At 37.0% G+C, this 19,382-nt stretch overlaps 1 protein-coding gene across 8 annotated transcripts in view; it reads left to right on the top strand.

Annotated features, from left to right (window-relative positions):
* Positions 1-9,818: 9,818 nt before the first annotated feature.
* Positions 9,819-19,382, top strand: part of TTC8 (tetratricopeptide repeat domain 8) — a 42,952-nt gene continuing 33,388 nt past the window's right edge. For 2 of the 8 annotated variants that reach the window (XM_019642355.1, XM_019642356.1), the window contains exons 1-3: positions 9,969-10,055; positions 16,960-17,253; positions 18,851-18,880. Coding sequence is in view for 4 of the 8 variants with exons in the window: in XM_019642351.1 (XP_019497896.1) it covers positions 9,942-10,055; positions 18,851-18,880 (144 nt within the window). In the remaining 4 variants the exon portion in view is untranslated. Of the gene's footprint in view, positions 10,056-16,959; positions 17,254-18,850; positions 18,881-19,382 lie in introns of all 8 variants that reach the window. The other 6 variants (XM_019642351.1, XM_019642350.1, XM_019642357.1 and 3 more) reach the window with 6 other exon arrangements.

Genomic DNA, 19,382 nt, shown 5'->3' on the forward strand with positions numbered 1-19,382 from the left:
TTCAAATTTTGCCTTTGTCCAATTACTGTCATTTATAGGAAAAAAACGTTAAATCTGATGTAGGATTCTATTCACATGTTGCATTTAGTTTTCATGTCTTTTTTAATCTGGAAAAAGTTTCTGAGTCTTTATCTTCCATAATCTTGACATTTTGAACAACGCAGATCATTTATTTTGTATAATATTCCTCAGCTGGGTTTTATCAGATGTTTTCTCAATACTAGATTTAGGTTATACATTTTTGGCAGTAATACAAAAAGCAATGTGTGTCCATCTCAGTACATCATATCCAGAGGCAAATGTTATCTGCTTGTTCCATTATTGGTTATATGTATTAACTCTGATCTCTTGGTTAAGGTGCTGCCTACCAGGTTTCTCCACTATAAAGTTACAATTAGTTAAGTAGCATATTGTGGGAAACTAATCATGAATTTTTAATATAACATTTTGATTCATAAGCATTAGAAACTAAATTGATAATTAATAATTGCAGTTTGGTACACATAATCTTTTAAGGCATGCTGTTCATGAGCAGTGTTTGAGGGGTAATAAAAAGATTATAAACTATTGATTTGGAGTATTATTCTTTGGTCTCTGATTGAGTGATAAAAATGCATGTGACTGCATCTTTTGTCTGTTCATAATGTTCATTATATGCTATGGAGGATTTTCTATGAATGGTTAGAATAAAAATCTCACTCTTAGAGTAATTGACTTTGTTCAGAGGACAATCAACTAGTCTATCATATGTTGAAATTATTTCTTTAAAGGACACAATGAAGCATTTAAACATTGGTGCATTTTAAACACATTCTTTCATGCAAATTAATTTTTGTTGCTGATATTTTTAACCTCTTCTATTAATGTTTATGTTGCTGACTTTTTTATCCTTTTCTATTACTGTTTAAAGATCATATAGCACACAGGCTTGGAAATAAAAAATTTGATTATAGAAAGCAAACATTATTAATATTTCATAATTTATGTTGATAAATATTCATACAGTACATTATTAGATCCACAAGATTCTAAAAGAATACAAGAGAAATATGCCCATTTAATGCATTATTCAATGAGTTATTTGATTTATTTCCTCTTCTCCCCTAGCAAGACTGTAAAAAAAATTAAAATTAAAACTCCAACAAATTTGAACAGTTATTTAAAGCATTAGCCTACAAGCAGAGGAATGGGCACAGGTTAAAGGGGATGACTAGAGGGAAGGGGGAAAACTTAACAATATTGAAATTAGATTATAAAATTTATATGTAAGAGAAGCAATGTTTACATTATAACATTGCTGAAGGAAGTTTTAAGTAGTAAATTAAGAAAACACATATACAGTATGGTCATTTTAAAAGAGTTGTGGCATATTCCAAAATGAAGCAATAATTTGGCCAATTAATTATTCTTATCAAAACAGGAACTAAACAGAACAAATGATTAAATTAAAATAACTCTATGGCATCAATTGCTCTCAGTGTGATGGACATTAAATGAACTTGAATTGGGTTCCAATGAACTGGCAGAACAAAAAGGAGACCAGCATCACAAAAGGTATTACATAATGCTTGTTATTATGTTATTGCCATTGTTATCAGAGGTGTAAAGATTTTTTTCAAACAATGTCACACACAGGACTGGTAATATGCCTAGATGGAAATCTGTGCCATAGAACGGAAGTCTGGATTCGTTACATATAATCATAGGTTATACCTTCTGGAATAAAGATAACCAAAGAAAAATGTGACGGGTTAAGTTTGGATATCAGAAAAAGTGTCAGAAATCATTTTTTAGGGGTGTCCGGTTAGCTCACTTAATTAGAGTGCAGTGCTCATTACACCAAGGTTGCCGGTTCAATTCCCACATGGGCCAGTGAGCTGCGCCCTCCACAACTAGTTTGAAGACAACAATTTGACTTGGAGCTGATGGGTCCTGGGAAAACACACTGTTCCCCAATAAGATTTATTTAAAAAAAAGAAAAAAAATCACTTTTTAGAAAGTATTCTACTATAGCAGGAAGAAAACATGAGATGGCTTTCAGCCACATAATCATAAATTGAAGGGTTTGTAGCCTTGGAAGCCTTTGAATACAATGTACCTTTAGAAAAAGCTTAGGAAGTATACTGCTGAATCATTGACATCATCTGATACACTTTCAAATAAGCATTAATTTTTCTAACAGCTATTGTTTTGTATCTTGTGAAACATTGTTTAAACAAATTATAAAAGAGGTTGAAACAACATAATCATAGAGAGTGTCTTAATGTATCTAACAGAAACATAAAATGATACTATTAACACTAAGAAAATTAATTGTCTTCCTTTTGTGTCAGTGGCTTAACATGCAGTGACAAAAAAATACATATTAGCTTTGAACATGTTCCTAGAAAGCAAGCAATTTATTGACCTGACACTTACTTCCATTCTTAAAGGCATGAACTCACACTTCTAATCTTATTTTTTTTTCTTTCTAAATATGGGATGTTATTATACTTTTTTCTCAAAACCTATAAACATGTATTATGATGAAATATTCATTCATTCAACAAGTATATATCGAGAGGGTTTGCTATGTATCAGGCTATGTTTTAAGTCCCAGGAACACTACATTGAATAAAACACACAAAATCTTTGACTTCATAAAGTTTACATTTCAAGTAGGGGGAAACAGGTAAGAAACATGTAAATACATATCTCTGTGAAGAAAAATAAAGGAGAATAAGAAGATAAGGAATATGGGGTGAAGTTGCTTTTCATGTGACATTGTCAGCTGGGCTGGCTTCATGGCTGTGTGATTTAAGCAGTTGCACAGGGCTTAGAAGAGTCCCATGCTTAGCTCAATGCTCTGTTGTTGATGTCTTGAAGTTCTTAGTAACTAGGGGCCTTATATTTTCATTTTCATTTTCATTATGGGGCTCTGGGCGCCATAAGTTATGTAGCTAGTCCTGGTTATCACGAATGACCACTCCAATAAGGTAACATTTGATGTGGGAAATGAAAGAAGGGAGGAAGCAATTCACTTGGACATCTGGGGAAAAAGGCATTTCTGGCAGAAGAAAGAGTGAAGCGCAAATAATCTGAGATGGATGATGTGTGAGACCATGTTTGATCTGTTCAAGGAATTCCACAGAAGCCTGTGTGACTTGGGTACAATGAGCCCATGTAAAGTGCCATTAGATCAGGTCAGAGAGATGGAGCGGGTGAGGGGCTAGATCATGTAGGGCCTTTATGAGCTAGTGTAAGGACTTTAGCTTTTAAGATCACAATCATGTTCTGCAGGAATAAGTAAACATTTAGAGAGTAGAAGTAATTTAAGCTGGGCCTAAAAATTGGTAGGTAGATTATTTGTAAAGGAGAAAGGTGGACATTCCCAGAATGTATAAAGCTATTAAAAAGAATAGGGGTACACATGAGGGTGGAAGTTGGGAGAGTGATATTAAGTTTTTGATTTAGCATTATAAAAGTAATACATAAATTTTCATTATAAAAATTAAAGAAATATTGAAAGCATGTTTCTTTTCTAAAAAATAAATTTCCAAAAGTGAGATCCCTAAGTCAAAGGGTTTCATATTTTAAAGTTTAGATTACTTTCTAAAAAGGTTGTCAGAATTCCCAATCATCCTGCAGTGGATGAAAGTGTTGGCTTCTTCATGTTCTTACCAGCACCATTTTTATCTTTCTAATTTTTCCTAATTGGCCACGTGAAGAATAGCTGTTGCTTTAATTTTTATTTCTCCTATTAATAGGGAGGTGGAGCAACTTTTCATATATTTATATTTTGTCCATCATGTGTTTTACAAATATTTTTAGGTTATTGTTTGTTTCTTTTTTACTTTATTTCTGGTTTCTTTTGATTTACAGTTTAAAATTTGTTACGGAATCAAATAAGTCAGTCTTTTCAATGATGATTTTTGGGGTTTTTGTGCCTGTTTGGTAAAGCCTTCATCTGTCCAAGATTTTTTAAAAATAAAGCTTCTTAACTTTTTTTCTTTTACTTTTGTAATTTATTTTAACCAGGAGATCTTTATTTTTGTATACTGGTGAGGTTGACTCATTTTTTTTTATCCAATGGAAAGCTAACTATCCTCTATACAATCTGTTGAAAAGGCTATCTTTTCCTCACTGTGTTTGAATATCATGTTCATCATATGCTAAATTATCACACATCTGCAGCCATTTCTGCCTTCCTGATTCTGTGGCATTTATTCAGCAAATATTTTTTTGAGCACACATTGTGTGCCAAGCACTATTTTAGCCACTGGTGATGCAGCACAGTCTCTACTCTTGGTACTTGCATTCTGGGGAAAAGAGGATGGGGTGAAGATAGATGATAATATATATGTACACACTTATGAAATATATCAGGTTGTAGTCAGTACTGTGAAGGAAAAGTGGCAGGAAAATGAGATGAGGATGGTTTGCAGGAGGACTTCTTTAATGAGGTGACATTTCAGTAGGGACCTTTATGAAGTTAGAGAAGTCACAGGGAGAAGCAGGTGGATATCTAGGGGAAGAGTGTGGCAGTCAGCCAAAATCAAGGGTGAGATTGCCCTGCTCAGCCCAGCCAAGGACCAGCAAGGAGTCCAGTGTCTACTGAGTAAAGTGACTAAGTAGGAGGGGTTGAGATATGGTCAGAGAAGTAGCCAGGAGCTAGAACCTGTGGGACTTTTAGGGCATGGTGCTAGAACATTCCAGAACTTAACCTTTTGTTTGTTTGTTTGTATAAAGAACAGTACCCTAGCCAAAATCAAAGACACTTTCCTACTCATTGCTCTCTTCTCACACATGTATATAAGTGTTCTGTGGCAGATCAAAGTAGAAGGTAGGGATGTAAGAATATAGTATATATTGCATTTTAAAAATCAGTACTTTTAGGGCTGGCTGAGTGGTGCGCTGGTTAGGAGTTGGCTTGGGATGCCAGCTTTGAGCAGCAGGGCTCCAGTTCAGATCCCACATAAAGGCCAGTAACGTTCCCCCTCTACAGCTAAGATAGTGAACAACAGCTCGACCTGGAGCTGGGCTGCTGTGAGTCTCCGGTGATGGCGTAGGCTGCAGTGGGGCTGGCCAGCAGCTGACCTGCGCTTTCATGAGCTGCCGTGAGCCACCATGAGCCACCGTGAGCAGCCGTCCAATAGCCAGCAAGTGACTGTCTTACCCAGGAAGAGCGCAATGATAATACCAACATGGGCCAGTGAAGCGGCGTCCTCCACAGCTAGACTGAAGAACAAAAAAAAGGACAGCAACTTGTCTGTTCCCCTCCCCCAATTCCCCAATTAAAATCTTAAAAAAAAAATCAGTACTTTTATTTTGCACTTTAAATACATGTAGCATGATTCTCTATGCCATATATATGTAGATTTCAGTTTGATTGAAATGTCATTCTTTTACCTAAAAAAATAAAATAAAATAAAATAAAATAAAATAAAAATCCAGGTCTACTTTTCTTTTTAAAAAAAGATTTTAAAAGAATCTGCATGACCCCTTGCCAATGAATAGAAATAGGGCAATCTTTCATATCATGTTCAATCGCATGAGGATAAGATGGAGTCAGAAGTGGTTGTCACATAAATAGAATTTATACCAACGGAGTTCTAAGCTTACTTCAATTGTTGAAAATTAATTCATTTTCAGACCTCAGAATCTGATTTTCAGAGTACAAGAAGCTTGATGGAAAAAGCAATTGAATGTAATCAACCTCTCTTTATGTGCTTGGTTTAAAACTGTTTAGGCTGTCGTATGTGATATGAATCAGAGGGACTTGATAAATATTTCTAAGAACACTCTAGATGGCTCACCTTAGTGAATGTGTAATTGCCTGTGAAATTCAGACCGAAACAAGCAAATTTAGAATAAAAAGGAATGCTTAATAATGGTATTTTCACTTTCTTGAGACCTTTCCAAAAATAACAGGTGACAACTTCATTGGAGAGCCACAAGAGGAAAATGGATCTTGGCAGATGGTCAATAATTTGAGGTGAATGTAATGCAACACATGCACAGAAATTGAGAAGCATTTTATTTATTTCCAGGGAAGTCACTCATTTTATAGTGCTTTTTGATTTGGAGTTTACTACAATAGTGGCAAAGTATTAAGAGAATGTTTCCCACTGGGTTAGGAAAAATTATTCAAATATTTGCAATGCCAGTAATATCGGATTGTGACGAACTTTATAGCATAAAATAGTTTTTCTGTGAATAAAGGCTCACATAAGTTTGAAGACGTGACAAAAATGTGGAGATTTGTAAACAGAGCTACATCAATTAAAACTGTGTTATGCTTTCATAAATATTGACCTTCATATTAGTGTCCCGGAATAGACAACCCAGAAACAGTAGTCATGCTATAATAGAATTTTACACACAATATAAGGGAGCATTCCAAATCACTGAATCAGTGTCCAACAAATTTCAGAATACACAAATAAATACTTATAAAAACAAGAGCTTTCCTACATGACAAAATTTCCTAGAAAACCAATTATCTGCAACTGGCAAATAATAATAATTTTGGCTCTGCTTTTCCAATAGCGAAACCTCTTATTCTGTTCACTGCATTGACTATAATTTTCTGAACAAACTCTCCGTGGTATAATGTCATCCTCTGCTTTGAACAGATGTATAATTATGTGAGTCTCATATTTTACTAGAATTAAATCAAAATGCCTTACATGAATTAAATTGACCTCCACAGCCATCCCATAAAATAGTCACTATCATCATCATCATTGTTGTCATAGTCATCATCATGATGCCTATTTTATATGTAGTGGGGAAATGCTGTGGCGGCCTCTCAGTATACAATCTGACAGGTTATCCCAGAGGTCCTAGAACTGAAAAGCTCATAAGCTACATTAAGATGCTCAAATCAGTTAATTTGTTAAATCAATGTAAAACATACAGTGAGAAGCAAGGGGAAACAGATTGTGTAGATTAAGATACCTAGTGCGGACAGGTGGAAGGACCACGCTACCTGTGGGTTGTTCAAAGTTCCTATGTCCTGACTCTCTCTTTGTTTCATCTGCCTTCCCAGAAGATGGTGTGGTTACAAGTACCAGAGTTGAGGACAGGCAAGAATGTTCACAGATGGAATCATGGTGCCAATACAATGCTTGCTCTATCAGGGAGATGAAGAGGCAAGTATGCATGGCCACAGCTATAGCTTGGTGATGACCTGGTGAGCAGTGGTGTATGTTTCAAAAACGGGACAAAAGAGCTGCAGTGGGTGATACCAATGGTGGCCAATTTGATGTAGATAAAGCTGATTCATGCTTTATAAATATTTAACATTTATTTTGTTTTCCATCTCTCTCTACCTACAAATAACACTCTTGTTTGTTTCATCCTTTTAATCTATGTTTAACACATAAAATGTCTACTTATTCTATGTTTAACACATTATATATGTAAATTATATATTTATTATCTATACTTAACATTTATTATGAGTTTCATTTATCCCACTTTTTTTTTTTGGTCTTTTAAAGCAGAATTGAAAAATTTCAGAGTACAGCCAACATACATTACATTACGGATGAAGGACGTATCTGAGGCACAGGGCCATTAGACCACTTGCCCAAGGTCTCCCCATTTAGTGCATGGCAGAGTCAAGCATTCAAATATAGGAAATTTGGCTCCAGAGACTACTTCTTAATCACCATCCTATATTGATTTCTAATTTGCCTGAGAAAACACAGCTCATAAGTCTGACCTGAAGTTTAATGTTCTTTCCACTAACTACCCTTTATATATAAGTACCCTTGTGGCAAGAAACCTGTCTTCTTCGTGTCTGCATTCTTATCACTAAGCATAGGGCCTACAAATACTTGTTGACCAAGAGAAGATCTCATTTTATTTGATTTTCTTTTAGGTTAAGTTGAAATGGCCTGAATTATTCCAATTTAACATTTAAGAAAATTTAACCTTTAGCCTTTAAAGTTACGTTGTCTTCAGTATTTGATTTTAAACCGAATTAGTCTAAAAAGATATCCAGTTGCTAGAGAGCAAAAGGTAAGGATCTGTGAGCTGAGATCCAGCTCTGATTGTGAAACTGACCCTTTCAAAGGGAATATGTTGTTTTGCTACGCTTCATTTTCTCCAGCAGGAAAATGGCCCTAGCAATTCTTATCTACCCCTTTCACCAGGAACTGTTACAACTACTATTCTTCCTATTACTAGCATAATATTTAAAAATGTGGTTTCTGTATTATGGATTAGAAATTATAAAAAATGTAAAGTCTATAGACATTCATAAATAACATAAACATATTTGCATGATTAAAAATAACAAGCATTTATAAACTTTTAAAGGCACATTTTGCTCACTCTTCTACAATTTTCCTCATCCATTTCACTTTTCTCAAAGAAAAGAAACAACCTTCTGAAAGAAGCTAGGATGAATTATATGCTCCTAAAATATTTTAATGCCTCTTTTGTCTCACATAATACATATATGCGTATATATATATATATATATATATATATATATATATATATTTGCTTGTTTTTTTACAAAAAACAAGATAGATAGATGTATTTCCTACTTACAAAAATCTTGTTTCTCTCTAGGAAATTGGCAATAATCTCAATATATACAAGACCATTTAGAACTCAACACAGTGGTTGCTCAACGCTGGCTGTCCATTAGAATGACCCATTGAAAAATACTGATGCCCCAGCCCTACCTCAAACCATTTAAGTTAGAATCTCTAGGGATGGAATTTGGGCATCTGTATTTTTTAAAGTTCCCCCAGATATTCTACAAAATACTTAACTAATGCTCTTCAAAACCGTCAAGGTCATCTTAAACAAGGAAAGTCTGAGAAACTGTCACAGAGCAGAGGAGGCGAAGGAAACATGATGACTAAATGTAATATGGTATCCAAAGAGAGACCTTGGAATAGAAAAAGGATGTTAGAGAAATTTAACTAAATTAAATTACTGAAATTTAAATAAACTGTGAAGTTAATGATAACCAATGTTGGTTCTTTAGTTGTGACATATGTACCATGGTAATGTAAGATATTAAAAATAGGGGGAACTGGGTGAACTCTGCATGGTTTTTGTAGCTTTTCCATAAATCTAAATCTATTCTAAAATAAAAAGTTTATTAAAATATCTATTTTTGCATACATTATCTTGTTTGGTGAAAATGTCACCAATTTATAATCCAGAATCACTGTGCAGCATCGAATTAATAAACAGTATTTAATTGCCTGTAGTCACAGAGATTACAGTATAGATCCCTAACTCCATACGACCTTAGGTAAGTAATTTCTCATTTCTGAGCTTATCTCAGTTTCTCATTTGTAAAATGAATCCACTGGGCTAAGCCATCTCCAACGCCCCTTTGAATTTGGACATTGAGACTAGGTGAGAAGGACATCGAGAAACAGACTGGAGAGTTTTAGGATTTAGGGCTTTGGGCTCTGAAGGGCAAGATGGTATTGAAAAAGCTGTTCTCATGTTTGTGTTTCTAGAATCAGGAGGTAGTTGATAGGGGTAAAAATACGTGATGAGGAGAAGAGTAGGACAGTGACTCATTGGAGCGTCAACTCCTGGGACTTTTCCGGGACTGACAGTCAGCAGAGCGTTGGGCTGCTAGGCAACCGTGCCTCCAGGGAGGGTGGAGGACCCCAGTCGGAGGTGTCTAAGTCAACGCCTCTTAATTTAGTCACAGTTCGTTCTTCTCGAAATTAATGAAATATGTAGCCTTTAAAAGTACACGTTCTGTGTACCAAGTTTTGGCAGGCCCTAGTTATGGGGAAGCTCATAGCTGCGTTCTGTTCGCGGTGTTTTTTTTTTCCTTTTTCTGTTCTCAGGCGAGATGCGGGCTCCTCTCCGGCTAGGCCCCTGTCGCCGCGCGTTGCCGGGCAGAGCTGGACGCCTCCCGCTCTTCGGTCCCCGCCCTCTCTTGCTCCGGCCTTGGTCCTCTACCGGCCGCCATGGGCTGGGAGATGGAGCCACTGCTCCTGGCCTGGAGCTATTTTAGGCGCAGGAAGTTCCAGCTCTGCGTCGATCTGTGCACGCAGATGCTGGAGAAGTCCCCTTATGACCAGGTACTGGCCGGACCCTATCAGCCCCGTGGACCCTGGCGATGAGGCAGAGGGCTCTGGGGGATCCCCAGGCCCCCGGGTGGGGGCTCCGGAGTGTTAGGCCCAGGGCGAGGTTGACCGTGTGGTCAGCACAGGCACCCGGAGCGAGATCCCTGGAGCTGTGGCCGGCGGGTCTCTGACCCTGCGTACCCGAGTCCCCGCGGGACCCACGAGTGCTGTGCCATGATCGCCCCCTCCTCAAACTTTAGCAGCCTCTTTTAAGTGTTCCTGAAAGTGCCCCTTAAAGGAATACTTAAAGTCCTGACTTTTACTTGAGTGAGGAACTTTGATAATTCGTTTATACTTGCATATGGATGTGTCCTTAAACTTGGCTGCATGTGTGTTGTTCATTTCTGAAACAATTATGTATAAACATAAAGATCTGTAACTTCGTACCCGCTGATGAAATAGCTGCCTTGTTCTTTTGGATCACACGTGTGATCCTTCCACTTGATCTTAATACTGTTATTCAGGAGTGAGGAGCCTTTGATTCTGGACCGAGTGCAACTTGAGGCAAATAATACAAGTTAGAAGAATGAGAATCTAGGAGGGAGAAAGACACATTTATTATTAGGAGGGAGGGATGGGAAAAAATGTCCCCCTAAAAGAAGGAATAATGGCATTGATTAAAAGAGAACTTAAATAAACTACAATAATAGTGTAAGTTCTCGTAACTAAAGTATGATGTTAAATAAAGCGAGTGAAAAGGTCATATACTATGTGTGAGCGATACAAGTCTAGTGGGCAAGTAATTCCTGGAAGAGGCAAAAAAGACAAAACAGCATAGGAGCAGAGGTGTGCCAGTGCTTCTAGAAAATGCAAAATGTACCTCTATACTTCTTGTTTCCCAGGTTTTTTTTGTGGGTGTTGCCTTGGAGATGTTAAAAGGAAAATTGAGGGGAGATACATAAGCAGAGGCAAGAATGTGAACACTGTTACTAGGCTCTGCCTTAACTCCCAGCAAATGGATGGAGGTGAACATTTTAGCCTACAAATAGATAGTACATCTCCCCTAGAATAATCCATGAGTGGGATTGCTAAGCTAGGTTCTGTTTGTGTTAGTTTATGTTAGTTAATGGGACTAGGTTTCTGTAGACAAGCATATTTATTTCCAAGTGTGTTTCTTGGGACAGTAGTACCACAGATGCTGCTCAAAAAAAAAAAATTCCAATATCAAATAGGTTTGGGAATCACAAACTATTGACACGTTACATTTATACAACAAAAATTTATTACATACCTATTGATGTACCAGACATTGTTCCAGGCACAATGGTTTGGGAGAACTTTACATGCTGTTTCCATTTTTCCATTGAGTTAGGGTAGTTTCCATTCTTGTTTCAGAAAACACTAGTCCCAAGAGCTGTTCAGTGAAAGAAAGTTTCCTTACTAAATGCATTTGGGAAATGTATGAGTATATTCTCTTCTTAGAGATTCGATTCATACTAAAGGCTTTAAATTCTGAAGACAAGAAACTTAATTTTGATTAATCCTATAGTTCTTAAGCTTATTTGACCACTGATTTCTTTTTTGGCAGCCAGCAAGGGTCAGCTATCTTTGTTGTTATTATCCCAGGGAAATGTTGTCATGTTGGCAAATGCTGCTATAGGCAAAACCATGGTGTTTTTATTAATGGTTAAGACCCTATAATCTTAATGACATAAAATCATAGTGACATTCAGTATTGCACCTATGAATTCAGATTCAGTTTGTGCTAGGCACTATGATCATGACTTTATATGTGTTCAATTCAATGACCTTTCAGGGAGTGCTTACTACTTGCCAGCCATTAGTTCTAGAAACTGTATGTATTTCTGTGCTTAGAATAACCTTGCAAAGTAGGTAACAAAAATAATAGCCAGTTTTTATTGAGTATTTACTCTGTCAGGCTTGGTTCAGAGGGTTTTATACGTTATTTAATCCTCAGCTGTTTTAGGAAGTTGGTACTATTTCCCCCCATTTTATAGATTGAACATACTGAGGCACAATGTAAAGTAATTTGTCCAGTTACAAAGCTTGTAAACCCATTCCCTTTGTCTGGACTATGCTGTCTTCCGCGTTTTGGTAGCCTAATTTTTCAAAACTATATTTTCTGAACTTTTCCCAGTCTATTTTCCCATCTATTGTGCCTTTTTCAAGATTTTTGCTGAGTGGTAAGGAATTTTGACGTATCTGTGTACTTGGATTAAAGGCTTTGAAAAGTCCCAAAGGAAGGAAATCTGCCCAGTTTTGACTAAGCCAGTGTTCTGAAACTTATTTGACCACTGGTTCCTTTTGAGGGGGACAGAGGTACAAATATATATCTCTCTTGTTATTCTGGGAAATGTCACTTGGAAAAGCAGAGGCAAAGCATCAGTGTTTTTATTAATGGTTAGGAAGGGGCCATAGAGAAGATGGTGGCTCCTTTCCATTTACCTAGGAAGCAAGCATAGGATAAACTAACGAAGTACTTTGTTTAAAATCTCTCAAATTAGCAGCTAAACAAGGTTAGAGATTGGATGTTTTTATTTGGCTTCTTATATAGCTCTCGTTAGGCCTTTCTGGCCCTCTTGGAAGGTTAAGACTTGTCACAAGGCATGTTCGGTGGAATTGTGATTTTGATAATGATAAGGGAAAAAAGACAGGTTCATACTGAGAAATATGGCTCTTTTCATTGGTAAACCATTGGATTAGGTTAAGATCATTAGGTTAACGATTAGGTTAAGATCTTTATGGCACTAGGTCTTGTTAGGTCCTGGCCTATTCCACTGGCCTATTTGTTGTGCATTTGAAATACTTCATAATGTGATATATGCTTAATTTCTAATACCATAGATGTGTTTTAAAATGTTATTTTTTTGTTACTGCTTTATTGTTATGAGCAGGGCTTGATATGCTCAGCTCCTACAAATATATCAGAGTAGGCCTAGGAGAACCAGTATCAGCTCTAGGAGAAATTGATCTTATTCTTTTCCTTTCTAATCCTTATTTGTTTTGCTAAGGTAGTTTATCTAAGCGGAAACTATGTATTTATTGCCAGAACAGTGAGTAGCATTCCACCAGGAATAGAAGTTCAACTTGATGTTACCTCACCAAACCCAGCTTTTGATACTTGGAGAGGGGCTGCTGAAAAGTTTACAAGGTTCACTCACGTTTGTTACTCTTTGAGCCAAGATGGATTTTTTTCTTTTGTGCCAGCGTCCCCTCTATTTATGAAAAGCATCCTCGTTGCCTGATGACCTTTGTCTCTCCCAGCTCCCACCCCTCATCCTTAATTCTCAGTACCATAGGTTCTTAAATGTACATTTATCTTTTTAAATAAATGTAATTTAATTATGGACATTCTTAATTCATTTCTTGTTTTGAGGGTCAGTTTTTTTTTAAATCAGTTCAGAAAATTCTTTTTGGATTCCTTCAGGAGGTTGTTTCTAAGAGTAATGATCATCATTGGTATCTTATGGAGTTCTCATTGTTTCAGTGAGGAAGTAAATAATGAAGAGACTAAAACTTCATGGAAAGTTAACAAATATGATGAGACTAAAAACAGATGGTCTTCAGCCCCGCATTAGCTGGTTTATCTTCATGTGCTCCTTTAGCCTCCTGATTTTTTTTTTTGAGTCTTCTATATTTTAAAGTAAGGGACTTTTTCTCTATAAGCTATTTGAATTACCATTCTTGTGCCAGCAAACTGATTTTAGTACAAATGAGTGACTTTGAAGCAGTGCCTGGACACTCTGAAGAGCAAGGAAATTAAAGTATTTCTTCTGAGTGCCAAATGGATTCATCTTTGCTCTTCCTTTTTTCCAAAACAAAGTAGCTTTTGTTTTGATGTTATTTTTCACTTTTGGTTTTGCTGATTTTTCTCCCAGATGAGGAGAACCTCTCTAAAGTGATTTGTTATTTCTTAATCTTTTTATAAGTGGGTCCAGGGACCTTCAAAAAGATAACATTTCGGTCTTGATACATCAGCCTTTTGGAATAAAGCCCACCTCTAAGACTATTTCTTCTACATTTATTTCTCCTTTAAGAGATAACATTTTGGTATACTATCATCAAAAATATTTAATTAGGCCTGGTGCTTTCTACTAGGACATCTGGATTTTATTTCATTTTGATTCTTGCCAAAATCAGGATAATCATTTGGCCAGAGAGGTATGCTACACTATGGAATAGCAAGTTTCCTTAGAGCGATACATTTTTATTTGGCTACAAAAGGACTGAAGGGCATGTTGACTATAATGATGTTTGGTAATAGGGAAGGGTTCTTGAAGAACAAATTCTGAACTGCTTTTCCCAGATGCAGAATGGTGAGAAACAGAGAGCAGGGTCTGCAAGCACGAAGTACATTAAGGTTCTGATCACTTAAGAATAAAAGGATAACTGGTTAATTTATCATAGTTTCCCTGTTTGATAAAATACACTAAGAACAAGTAATTCATAGAGAATTACTTGAGAATTGTCTTTTTTTCAAAGTGCTCTTTAAATGGTGACTGAAAAAGAGGTTAAAAGTTACAAGATGTAAATGGGAGACAGGCAGAATGGTCTTCCACATAGCAATCTGGCCTAGAGGGAAGGCTTGCTTTTACAGCTCATGTTGGTAATCCTGATTAGTTGCTTAATCTGATTACTTTTCTTTGTGTTCCATATGTCAGGTTCATGGCTTTAAACCCAGTTCTGCTTTTTTTGTTTTAGCGCCATTATAATTAAATAGTTCATAAAACATGGAGGATTTTCATGAAGTGTCTAAAGACATTATGTTTTTATTAAGGGGGTGCATTTTTGATAGATTTTCAAATTATTAAAATTAGTGATTCTGGAAGTAAGAGTGTTAACCATATATTAGATTGGAGATAATTTGCATTCTCTTCCACCCCCAATCTCTGCTTATAATGAGACATATTACAGAGAGGAGGGGGCTATTATTGCAAATGGTTTGAAGGTGGAGGAAAGGCTGAAAGCTGCTGGCATAGATAAAAGATAGGGTACCAGGACTCCCCAGTGAGCTAGTAGTTGGTTGAGACAATGATCTAGTGATCCAAGCCAAAAAACATCTTTCTGTATGATTATCTACTTTATTTCCTCATTGGGGCCATGGAGATTTAGCTAGACTTAATCTTTTGGTTCTACACTCTGTGGAACAGCTCATTTTATGAATTTGTATTCCTACTGAATTATACAGATGACATTCCCACTTGGCTACTTGGTCACTAGATCTTCCAAACCTTCTAAAATCCCTCCAATTACTGTTCTGGTCTCTTACATCTTTTTTCTTCCTGTTATTACTCAATTCTGAATAATGACTCAGTAGTTTAAGAGCAAAGCCGGGTAGAGTCATTAGCCAGAGTGAGTACTGGTGGCAATTAGGAAGTCACATTCAGAACTATCTGGAGATTTAATTCCCTGAAGTAATAGCAACAGCCTAAGAGAAAGCCTTGCCTTAGCGGGGAGGGAAGGAAGGAAGCAAAGTGATGTGAATTGAAGTTGATGCTAATGAGTGTTTGCTGGTTCTAGGCAGCGCCACTCTACGCTCGTCCTCTTACTTTGAAGGAGATTCAAAGGGAAGTTTTAATTTCATGTGCCATGACTGGGACTTACTTCTGAGTTCTGAAAAGGGAATTAATAGAGAGTTTAGTGCTTTTCCATTCATTATGTAAATCTATTGATAGAGAAATTCTGTGTGATTGATAACTCCCTGTTGAAGGTGTGATTGATACTCCCTATACTTCACTCACTATGATAGTATATGTGAAAGAACGCTGAAAATTATTAAGTTTTCTTAAAGTGCAAAGTTTTGTTTTTTTCAACTATCTTATAAAGTATTGTAGACACTATTACTCCGATTTAAGAGGATGATTAGGTAATGGAGGTTGTGATTTGTTCAAGGTCATGTAGCTCAGTGCCTCCCTGAGGCTCAAGCCCAGGTCTTCCAACCCTAGGGCCAGGCCTGTTGCTTTTTAGTCCACTGTGTTGATACCCATGGAAATAATTGGCTAGACCAAATGAACCCAACTTGTGGTTCCCTATGTGAGTGGACTAATTGAAATCACAAAACTATAATTGAGAGAGAGAGAGACCCAAAGATATAGGTCTCAGTGATTTTAAAGAAGCTTTGCCTTCCCTCTAAATGAAAACATCCTGACCCTTTTCCATCCTCGTCCCACTGCTCACGATGGGCCTCCAGAACAGCCGTATCTGGCCTTGGTCTCCCCACACCTGACAGTAGTCGCTTGCCAGCCTTGCTATGATCTCACATACTCAGCAAAATACATGCTGTTGACCCAGAGTGTCTAGGTTCAAATACTGCCTGTATACCTGGACCTCAGTGTTTTCTCATCTGTAAAATGGGGATGATAATATACCCACCTCAAAGGGTTAAGTTCATTAATACCTGGTACGTGATCAAAAATGTTAGCTGCTGTTGTCTCTATATAGCTAGAGATATTTGCATGTAGGATTCGTCATTTATGTTTTTCTGAAAGGATTGTTAGCGATCTGGAAAGCGTCTGTGAGGAAAGTGTCCAGTGAAACTGATGATACAATGATGTTGAATATAGTTCATAGATCAGTGGCTCTCAGTAAATTCCCGAATAATCTCTTTCCCTTTTCTGTGACTCCCTTATCTCTCGTGTGGTCTGCTCTTCTCCCCTCCATCTAAGTCATTTATAATTGGTCCATAATTTGAGTATAGCATTTAACATATTGTGTTGTGAGTCACTGAATCAGGTGCTTTCTCCCATAGAATGTTCCCAGAGCCTAACAGAGCCAGGGATGCCCAGAGAATGTTATGGAATTTAATGTGTTCTCCGCCTCGCTCTCATGTAGGCCTTGTCTCCATCTTTCTTTCATCCATATACAACCTCACCTGCCTCTATGTCTTCCCATCCTCTAGGCCCCTCGTTTTCTCCTCAGACCTTCTCATTTCGTGTTATTTCCTACGTGCTGTTTACCAGTATGGTGAATCGTAAGTGTATCCCTGAGGGGCAGTAGATCAACACAGAAGCAGCAGGAAGGCCTTCGTCAGTGAACGGAGCACCCTGAGGCTGAGCTGCTGGCTTCAGGCACTGGACAAGTCTTCCTGCCCTTGGCAGAAGAACAAGCATCCAGCTTTTACTTACCATCAGTGGCTTCTGTCTCCCTTAGTTGTTTTCTTTTCCCTTTCAAGCATTGTCTACAGTCACCTCTGGTAAACTTTTTCCCCTTTCTATATGGAACTTGCTTTATGTCTCTCCTGCACTGTACCTGCCTTATTCTTGGGTTGTTGGAAAAGTCATGACACATTTTTGCAACGAAAAGCAGAAAAAATACGTCATGACTTTTCCGACAACCCAATATTTCCAACCCATTTTTATCTCTAAGATGCACTGGCAAGCAAGAGCTGCGGCTTGTTTGTGTAACCTGGAGCAAATTACATGACATCATTGAATTTGTTTTATTATCTGTAAAGTGGACGATAACACTTACCTGCCTCCCTCAGATGGTTGTTATGAGATTCAATTGAGATAACGAATCATAAAGACATATATACAAATAAATAAAGAATAGAAAGGGTTACTTCTCTCATCTCATTACCTGTATCTGTGTATCTCTCTAAGTATGGATTGTGGGACATTTGCACTTTTCTAGATCTTTCTTATGCACACTGCAGTTGAAAACCTCCAATTGCTATGTATTCTTAGTTGCCGTTTTGTGTTTGGTTCAACTGATTGACAGCTTTTCTCTAAAGTCCATGCTCTAGGGCCCTCCCTTTCTAGCCTAGCTTAGCTTTTTTCTGTCATGTTTCCACCATGTGCCATACCAAAGAAATTGCTTATCTTTGCATGGTCACCAGATGGTTTACACATTGCTTGCACACATAATATATTCTTTTTTTTTTTTTTTTAGTTTCAGGTGTACAAAACAGTGCAATAGTTATACTTTTTACCCCTCACAAAGTGACAACCCACCTCCCCCAATTTACTGCCCCACTCCCATCCCCCGGCATCATACATATCTATTACAATTCCATAATATATTCTTAAAAAAATTTTTAGGGTATTTTTGGATTTTAGAGCCATGGGAAACAAGGAAAGCTTTCCGTTTTCTGTTTCTTAGTAGCTTCCCCAATAAAACATGCTGCTTATTAAGTGTTCAACAGAGTCTGCTGACTTTAGACATGTAAATGTGGATGTTTTATAAATAAATTTGCTTTAAGTCTGATTTTTTTACCAGTGCATTTCTATTTAATTTGGACAGAATAAATCTGAGTTTATCAGCATCTGGCACTAATATATATTACATAGTCTATAAAAATTTCTCAGAGAACATTATATCAGAATTAATTTTTTATCTTCATCCAAAAATCCCATTATAGGCGTGTGAAATACAAGGGTTTATAGGATGTGGATTATTCCTTTTCCTCCCCAAGTATTAAAATCTGAATGTTTAAACCACATGAACTTATTTTGAATGTAAAGAAGTGTTTTCTTGGTATAGTTGTCAAATTATTTTTAATTTTTGGGATGTTGTGTCTTCATTAAACAAGCAGTTAATGTATTTTCTCTGTGCTGTAAATGAGGTTTGAGTAATTAGAACTTTCTGATCATAGAAAATTTAGTACTGTTCAGAGTATATTGGTTTTGCAGCCCTGCTGAAAGCCCTTGAGGAGAAAGATTAAAATTAATATTTGGATTTTCATTGAGTGAGTTTGAGTCCACCAACAAATACTTGGTTAGTTATTTAGACTTTTTATCTTAGAAACTGTATTTCTTAAAAATGTTTACTACCTTCTTTATGCTTTCCAGGAACCAGATCCTGAATTGCCAATATCTCAGGTAAAGGTTTAGCTGCAACCTTAGTTTAGAGACTAACATTAGTTACTGTTGCTTAGTTGTTGCTATAGATTCAAAAATTTGCTGTATATCTACATGTGATGTTTTAAAATTAGCCATATCTACCAGGCATTCTGTACCTTCTTATGTAAACTATTATATTTCCAATACTTTTGTGTCTGTGGGTGGGTAGCCTTGTAGAACTAATTCAGTGTACTCATTAAGACTTGGAGCTTAAATAGAAATAACCAATATTGGCCAGAAGGATGAGAAAAATAAAGGAAGCAAAGGGAACCACAGACTTAGAAAGGGTGCCCAGAAGTCAGCAGAGTCACAGGTGTCTGAAAAGACGGTGATAGACAGGACATTATGTCTTGAGTGAAGAGTAGGCCGACCCTGCTTCAGAGGGTCTTAGCAGCGGTTCTCAACCTGTGGGTCGCAACCCCTTTGGGGGTCGAACGACCCTTTCACAGGGGTCGCCTAAGACCATCGGAAAACAAACACA

This window comes from Hipposideros armiger, unplaced genomic scaffold, assembly GCF_001890085.2.
Source record: "Hipposideros armiger isolate ML-2016 unplaced genomic scaffold, ASM189008v1 scaffold_67, whole genome shotgun sequence".
Classification (NCBI taxonomy): Eukaryota; Metazoa; Chordata; class Mammalia; order Chiroptera; family Hipposideridae; genus Hipposideros; species Hipposideros armiger.